Genomic DNA, 7920 nt, shown 5'->3' on the forward strand with positions numbered 1-7920 from the left:
AGAACAGGTCTGCAGTTTCAACAGTTTGACATTTATTGAGGGAGTGCAGTGATTCAGAAATTCTTCATATGTTTTAAGTAATTACTGTTGTATATGAAACATCAAATGGTGATGAAGTGTATAATTCATTGTATCTCTGTACAATAGATTTCAGAAAAGAGCTTGAAAGTTGTTAAAAAAGTGGTTGACATGATACAAACAGGTTTTATGCTGTTTAAAATTATAAAAATAAAAGCAGACTCTGAACACATTTCACATCAAATTGTAATATCATCTAAATCCCCACTTCCATTGACTGTGCTGACAGGGCGGATGGTCAGTGGTCTTCTGTTACAACCACCATCCTTCATATCTGGGTTAAAAAAGGGAAAAATGGGCTCAGAGAACTGGACCTGTGTAAAGGAATAGATGTGTGACTGGGCCTCGGCATCATAAAAGGACACTGTCCCCTCCTCATAATCCAAGAACACCCCGACAACCTGCGGCCTTTGAGCCAGACACAGCAGCTCAGCCTGTCCTGCACATGCCCGGTACTCACTGGCCTTCCTTAGACAAACAGTCCAGTAGCCGTCCTCTGGGCACAGTGTCACCACACCTTTCCTCTTGACTGACTGACGAGCAACACCCAGGTCCCACGCTGTCTTTTCTTCCACGTCCACCTCCCAGTAGTGCCTCCCTGTGGTGAAACCCTGCATAGCAAGAACACCTCAAGTCACTCTCACTCTACTTCCCAGTGCATGGAAAAGAAAAGAAAAACATAACATTAATAAAGCGACAAACACAAACCACATTTGTATTTACCTGAGTGGCGATGACACACGGTGCTGTGTCAAAACGCTGTGGTGTGGCCACCAGGTTCTGTTCATCGTCTCCATCCCACACCTGTTTCCTGTCCTCTGATAGAACCAGCCATGGGTTGGCTGTCCTCGGGTCCAGACAAACATCAGCTGGTAGTTCATACACAGACAGTTTGCACAACTTAAACCTTAAATCCTCTTTACTTAAATAATTCATTAGTGTTCAGAAAAACATTGTATTCATTGGTACAAAGGCAGGAGATATCCATCCCTATTCGCTGAGAAACAGGATAAGACAGTGTAACAAAGAGAGAACAGTGACAGATGCTGAAAGATGTGAAACTAACTGTTTTACTGTCTAAATAACACACTGTACCTGCATATTGCTGCATCTTCTCATGCACTGTGAGTAAAAACACAGGAGACACAGTAGAAAACACAGGAACCAAAATGAGACAAACGGCATTCCTGTGTTCAAGCTGTGATCAGTGACTCAGTGATTCAATCAGATGTTTTGTTACAGAGAGTAGCGTGGTAGTGCAGAGATTGTTGACCTTGAGTGGAAAGCTTTTTGAGAGCCAGCTGGAGCTGCTCTTCTGTGTTGGCCAGCGCCGCCCTCACAGTCCCCAAACATGTGTCTGAATGGACGATGATGTCAGAGCAGGCTTTGACAGATGGAGGAGAACTCAGGGCTGGAAACCTCTGACACAATAAACCAAATAAGATAGGGAAGGTTGTGATGAGACTGGACAACATCACATGAGATGGAAACATACTGTAGATAAACTAGGAATCATTGTCTTCATAATGCTCTCTGGTGACTCTTGCGTCTCTATGACATTTTATGTGATGAGCAAAACCATGACAAATCATCAATATTTTCTAACACCAGTGATGATAATCACTCTGACTGCTCATCTCTCCATCTAGATTCCTGACCTGCAGTAGATGGAGGTGGTCCTCGGAGAGAGAAAGCTGCAGCATCTCACTTCTCTTCCTCTCCAGCTCGGTGATTTCCAGCTCCAGCTGTGCGATGAGCCTCTCTGCCCTCTGCTCTGCTGCTGCCTGCTTCCTCTGGATTGTGTCCACCAGCTCTGCCTGACCTCTCTCCAAGGAACGGAGCAGAATGGAGTAGACCTCCAGGCTTTCACTGATGTCCCTCTTTGAGTTTTGCTGGAGACATTCAATAAGGACAAATTACTGAATTTGTAACACAGTGTATATGGATGGAAGAAATCAGTGTCCAGAGCAGAGGATGTATTAGTACGACTGCAGTCCCTGCTGCTAACACTGTTAGCTTTTATAACTCCAAGTAAGGTAAGGTAAAGTTCTGAGGTAAACTTTTTTTATACAGTCTATGAAGAAACAAGAATGATGATGATGTACACAGGGTCACTCAACAGTTTGACGAATATTAAACGAATGTGAATCATATGCTATTCACAGCCATTGAAGATGTTCAGCTTACTGCGAACACATTACTGAGACCCTTTCCTTTAATTTTTCTCTATACATTAAACTATATACCATGTATTTATATATATATTATACACACATACACATAAACTTAAGATTTCTTCTGTGAAAAGTGGTTGTTTCTATCTATTCTTCTACGGCCCAGTTTTCACACAGAAACATCCACTGATCTCCTCTTAACTCACTTTGCTGAGCTCCACAGTGTGTTTGATCTCCTCCACTTTGTGCAGTCTGTCGTGGATCATCTGCTGAATATCAACCTCCACTCTTTTCATCTGAGTCTGAACATCACAAGAGAGAATCAAAAACCAAAGCTGAAATTAAAGTCCAAAGGCTGTCAAAGAGTTTGATGGGATGTTGGCAAAATGGTGATGAAGTGTTCAGGACCTCACCTTTTTGGCCTCACTCTCCCGCTCCACTGGGACAGTGTCGTGACTGCGGTGATCGGTCTCCGTACACATCACACACACACACCTCTGGTCACTCCTGCAGTACAGCTCCAGGAGCCTTTGGTGCCTTTTACACATCCTGCTTTCCAGCATTGCGATAGGCTCAATTAACTTGTGAATCTTCAAGGTGGCGACTCTCAGGTGAGGCTCCAGGTGACTGTCACAGTATGAGGTCAGACACGTGAGGCAAGACTTCGCGGCTTTAGCTTGCGTCCCGACGCACACATCACAGTTTATGTTTTTTCCTGGTGTGATGCTGTTCTGCCTTCTTGCTCGGATCTGCTCTGACATTTCCTTGGCAAAAAAGTTTTCACAAAGCTCTGGGCGGCCTTCAAAGACTGTCTGACATTTAGGACAGTTGATGGCAAGGCCGTGGTCCCAGTGTGATGTGATGCAGGTGAAGCAGAAGCTGTGACCACAGGGAATGGAGACTGGCTCAGAGAAAACATCCTGACAGATGCAACACTGAAACTGCATGTCTGACAGGAGAATGCTAGGAGAAGCCATGACCTGAGGAAAAAAGAAATAAGTTAACTGATTAAAAATAAGAAATGGATAATTCTCAACCACAGGGTTCACAGAGCAAATTTGATTAGATACAATACCAATCACTTGCAGGAACTATAACAACTATTTATACAGGAACATCCGAACCTGCTTATCATTAACCTTAAACAATCCTGCCCACTGGCCAAAGTCCAGCTGCAGTTATGACTCAGCTTCTCACTCACTCTCAGAAACTCACTCTCGCTTCAGCTCCAATCACGTACCAAGCACACTAGTTGTAAAACACAAACACATGCATGCTCCGTTCCACCCAGAGTAATTCATCCTCCTACAAGTGTTTTACCGTTCCCCACACACCCGTAATTCACCACACACTCCACCAGTAGACGGCTACAATGCTTTCAACATTAGTCCCTCTTAAACTGTATTTCACCTGCCTAGCACAAGACATTGTAGACAACACTGAAAATCCAAATGAATCATACCCATCTGTTAGTTCGTCTTGATCCAACCTCGGTGCTCACTGTGAAACTTGACCTCTGAGGTAGCAAAGGCAAACACGGGGACTGTGAAGCTAAAGTCCTCCTTGTTTTTCTGGTGACACGCCCTCTGGAATTTTTTTTCCCTGCAGCGTTTCCTCCTCCCACCTTGGAACGACATGGTTCCAACGTGGGTGTAGATCAGCTGCCTCGCTGAGTTTGTATTGTGTTGCAGTTCTTTGTAATATAGTGTTGTATTTGTACTGTCACTACCAGCATACACTGTTAATATTATGTTTATATAGAGTTGTTATTGTAGTATGAATTTGGGATAGGGTTGTTTTAAGAAAATTCTCTAGATGGGTCAAATTGCATTTCATCTCATAAAATATATTTCCCATAATTACAAACTAGAATACAAACTAGGCTATGACATACAAGTGTGAAAAACTGTCCAACCACTGCTCACACTGACAGGAGAAAAATGTGATGTGAAACATGACTGGGTGGGATCAGTTTCATTTACTGAGAACTGAGAGGACTGCGGTCACACAACTCAGACATCAAGAAACATTAAACATCTCACCAGAGTGAGTGAAAATTGATCTGAGGAGGAGCTGAGACAAAAATGAAGTAGCTTTAAAAATGTTGTTTGTTCTTCATGTTCACAAGTTCTTCATATTTTATCTTTGTTATTGCAAGTTTAATTTAGGAGGATGGTGTCAGAGCCATCCAAATCACTACTGGTAATCAACATTCAATGTAGAGTGGTTGTTGTTGATATTACAATCTGAAAATGACTTATGTTTTATTTCATTCATTCTGTACAGTCTGGCTCATAGTAACTGCTATCTGCTTTGTTTACACTGCTCCTACCTGCTTGGTAGCTATCAGCTCACTGGATGATCATTTAGAAATAACTAAACTGACATAAATCAGTTCCTGGGAAACACCAGGCATTCAACACATTTCACCATCAAGTTTGTTTACATTTGTCTGTAATAAACACACAACACCAGTGAAGAGGACATACTGTATATCTCACCAGTGACTGCAGGTGATGTTGACTCTGCTGCTTCGGATGTTCTCAGACACAGAGAGGAGAGTGAATGTGTGTTTGGTTCCAGCAGAGAGAGATGAGACTGTGTGAGTTACTGGTCCATCTCCATCTGGTGCAGGGATGTTTGTCTCCGAACCATCAAACTGGAGAATAAAGCTGACGTTGTTGTTCACTTTGTCCCACTGTAGAGTGATACTGGTCACACTTTGCCCTGTTGATCTGACATTTCCTGTGTTTGAAGGAACTGAGACACAAAAAGAGAAGTGAAAACTTTAGTATGGTTTCCTGTGTCAACAGAGCCATATATCCAACTGCTTAATGTATCTGTTACTCCTTCCTTAGTATTACTGTTAGTGTCTACAATAACTGTCCAGCAGCTCCACCCCAGACAAGATTTATTAAGGATGAACTCCAGCTCTCAGTCACATGTGGTTCAGTTTTATTTATTGCTCTAACTGGCTATTTAAACTTCTGTGGGTAAATTAGCTGGTTCTTTTTTTTCTTCTCCCAAGAGAGCTCTTTAAAATCAACGTAAAACGTTCCCATCAACGTCAAAATAAAATTAAGTCTGAAACCCAGTTTGAAAGATCGGTTTTACTCACTGAGCCCTGTCACCAGAGATGAAAGAGAAGCCTCACACTACAATGGTGCCTGACATCAGTGTGAATCTGACAGAATCTCTAAACTCTGTTAACAACGTATCCATCTCCACACTTAGTCAGTGCAGGCCATCTGTTGGTAGCCGTGCATACACCGTGCATATTCTTCTCTCCTATTCTTGTGCAGCCATGTGGAAACATGGGCTTGCCACAGGACGGATGAGACTGTGGCAGCACAGCGCACTTAGCAAAACCCATACAATTTTATATGCTGTCAAAGGTTTTGTGAATTATTTGCAGATTAGATCACTGACTGTTTAAATCAGTGTTTATTTCACTTATCATATGTCTTCCTTTACTGCACTTGTTGTTGTTTTCTGGCATTGTGGACGCTTTCTACTTATGCTCCTCTTCTATTGAGTTTTAAAAATCCTGTTAAGTGTGCATGGGTAAACTGTGGGGGAAGGCTGGAGAGAACCAATAGAAACAATAGACACAGAAACACACCCTGATAAGAAGAAGAAATCTATTGAAACAGTGATTGTTTAGCAAATTAAATGGTTATTTAAGGATTTAATCAGGTGCTCAACCACATGGAAAAAATAACAAGTTAACCATCAACAAAATAATTACCAAATAAAGGTATACCACTTAACTCCTACTAATAATACTGCTATCACCGCTGCCATTACTGGCATTTTACAGTTTTTCCTCAGCACTAAATTTAATTCTCAACCAAATCCTCAGTGGTCCTAACCCATTCACCAAACCAAGCACTCCTTTGGTGAACCCACACCATAAAAAAACAACACACACACTCTGTGGTGTTCATAATAGGTGTAGATCAGTGGGTGACACTGATGTACCACTGGTGTAATGTACCTTCATACCAGCAGGGAGTGCTCACAGTCACGTTTATGCAGAAGTGTACAGTATTTACATGATCCACTATGATACCACAGGAGATATACTAGGCTCATGTGATAATCATATATCCCATTTATTTGTTGGATCATAAACATGGGCATTACAGGTCAGTACAAGATGAAATAAATGCGTGTTATTCGGGCAATACGACAACATGAGGACATAAAATAGGGCAGTCTATGCCTAACCATTGTAGAAACAGTCTTATAATCCTGAAGCAGTGTCCTGGAAATCGGTTTGCATTGCATCGCAGTGAGTATACTACTCCAGTCTCAAGAGTAGGGATTGGGACCAATTAAGCCGCCTCACTATCATCCTCCTCATAAATCACAATTAGCCGGTTGAATCAAACCTGACAAACCAGGCTGCTCCCTCCCTCCATCTATCTGTGGTGTGTACACACCTTGCTCCTCTCGCTCACATGCAGCCAGTGCGCCTGTGCAGCAGGAGAGCGAAAGCTGAGGGGGGGTGTTGCCTTCATGACCACCAAAAAAAATCTGAATTATGAGAATAGTCACGAGACAGTGTAAAGAAGTAGCATTGTCTTAAACACAGGCTAAAGTGACACAATGCTGTGTGTAATAATTGTATGTTTTACTGTGGAGAAAGATTTACAACGATTTCACTTGAAAACTTATTATCCTGAACCCAATTTTATTGTGCGAATGGTCACAAAGAAAACCTGTCTAACGTTACAGCTATCTGCACTGTGCAGTGTTTCTCTGTTTATGCTTTATCTACCCTATATTTGCCTAACGCTAAAAGCCTGTTCGATAACTACAATATTATGGTAGAAAAAAATGTAACCATAACCCACTCCACACCAATTAACCGCTGACAAAACACTAAAAAGCTAGATGCGGTTAGCTCACGGTTAGCTAAGGAGTGGATGAGGACTAGCCTACAGCTTAACGTGAACACTGAAACTATTATGCTATTTATCAGGAGACAGGAGAGGAGACAGGCGTAACTGTGAAAGCATGGTGAACTGTGGAGCCGTGTCAATGACGTGGCCGGTTACCTTTACAACTTGTGGTGTGACTGTTTACCAACTTCTTCTGTCCCCTGCTGGCCATAATGCGACGTAAGGTAAGGTCGGCCATTTTCATCAGCAGAGGCGGCACTCAAACTGTCACCGGCGAGGTAACAGATGCAACACTAAACCGTAGCACACCTATGGTAGCACCCCTGTAGCACCAGGGTGCGACTGTGGCTTACCTAAGTGAAAGTAGTAGAAGAAGTGAAGAGAAGGAGAAGTAGAAATTACACTTTTTGATGTTTAAATGCATTATAAAGCACTTTCCTAGCCTGACAAGCCAGACTATATCAATATATTTTTTTACAGTCTATGGCTAGCACTTTCCTATCCGTGCATGGACTTTGCTTTCCCTTGTCCAAATAATCATAATTAAGTTAGTCTACATTGTTTTGTATTGTGTTAGGCCTATAGAAAGGATTTCTGTTGTAGTCATACATCTTAACAGTTCATTTTGTAAAAATTTGTTTTTTAATTTATGCCTGTTGTTGATAATAATATAGGCGAAGGCTATTGTTTTACATTGAGTTCTACTTACATCTCTCACCGTTAATTGAAAAACACTTGGAATTTTGATACCCTTAACCATT

General features: G+C 41.9%; 1 protein-coding gene across 4 annotated transcripts; it reads right to left on the reverse strand.

The window, feature by feature from the left end:
* Nucleotides 1–10: 10 nt before the first annotated feature.
* Nucleotides 11–5021, reverse strand: LOC146969512 (E3 ubiquitin-protein ligase TRIM39-like). Of its 4 annotated transcripts, none has more exons than XM_085806219.1 (8): nucleotides 4754–5021; nucleotides 2666–3232; nucleotides 2459–2554; nucleotides 1737–1970; nucleotides 1352–1499; nucleotides 1174–1200; nucleotides 802–947; nucleotides 11–689 (listed from the first exon to the last, which is right to left on the reverse strand). In XM_085806219.1, exons 2-8 carry the CDS (start codon nucleotides 3227–3229, stop codon nucleotides 258–260), a joined length of 1647 nt encoding a protein of 548 aa, XP_085662345.1. In that variant the 5' UTR covers nucleotides 3230–3232; nucleotides 4754–5021; the 3' UTR covers nucleotides 11–257. The 4 variants fall into 4 exon arrangements, with proteins under 4 accessions (XP_085662345.1, XP_085662346.1, XP_085662344.1 ...); XM_085806220.1 differs by lacking the exon at nucleotides 4754–5021 and adding an exon at nucleotides 3754–3790; XM_085806218.1 differs by lacking the exon at nucleotides 4754–5021 and adding an exon at nucleotides 3742–3790.
* Between the last annotated feature and the right edge of the window lie 2899 nt (nucleotides 5022–7920).

The sequence above is a fragment of the Trachurus japonicus genome, chromosome 18 (genome assembly GCF_045865225.1).
Source record: "Trachurus japonicus isolate A0001 chromosome 18, Traja_1.0".
In the NCBI taxonomy this organism is placed as follows: Eukaryota; Metazoa; Chordata; class Actinopteri; order Carangiformes; family Carangidae; genus Trachurus; species Trachurus japonicus.

Excerpts from the sequence above, each read along its gene's own strand:
- LOC146969512 (XM_085806219.1), bottom strand. The coding sequence starts at position 3,229 with ATGGCTTCTCCTAGCATTCTCCTGTCAGACATGCAGTTTCAGTGTTGC. Across the intron at positions 1,500-1,736 it reads ACCACCTCCATCTACTGCAG|AGGTTTCCAGCCCTGAGTTC; the intron begins GTCAGGAATCTA and ends TTATTGTGTCAG. Across the intron at positions 690-801 it reads CGTGTGTCATCGCCACTCAG|GGTTTCACCACAGGGAGGCA; the intron begins GTAAATACAAAT and ends CTTGCTATGCAG.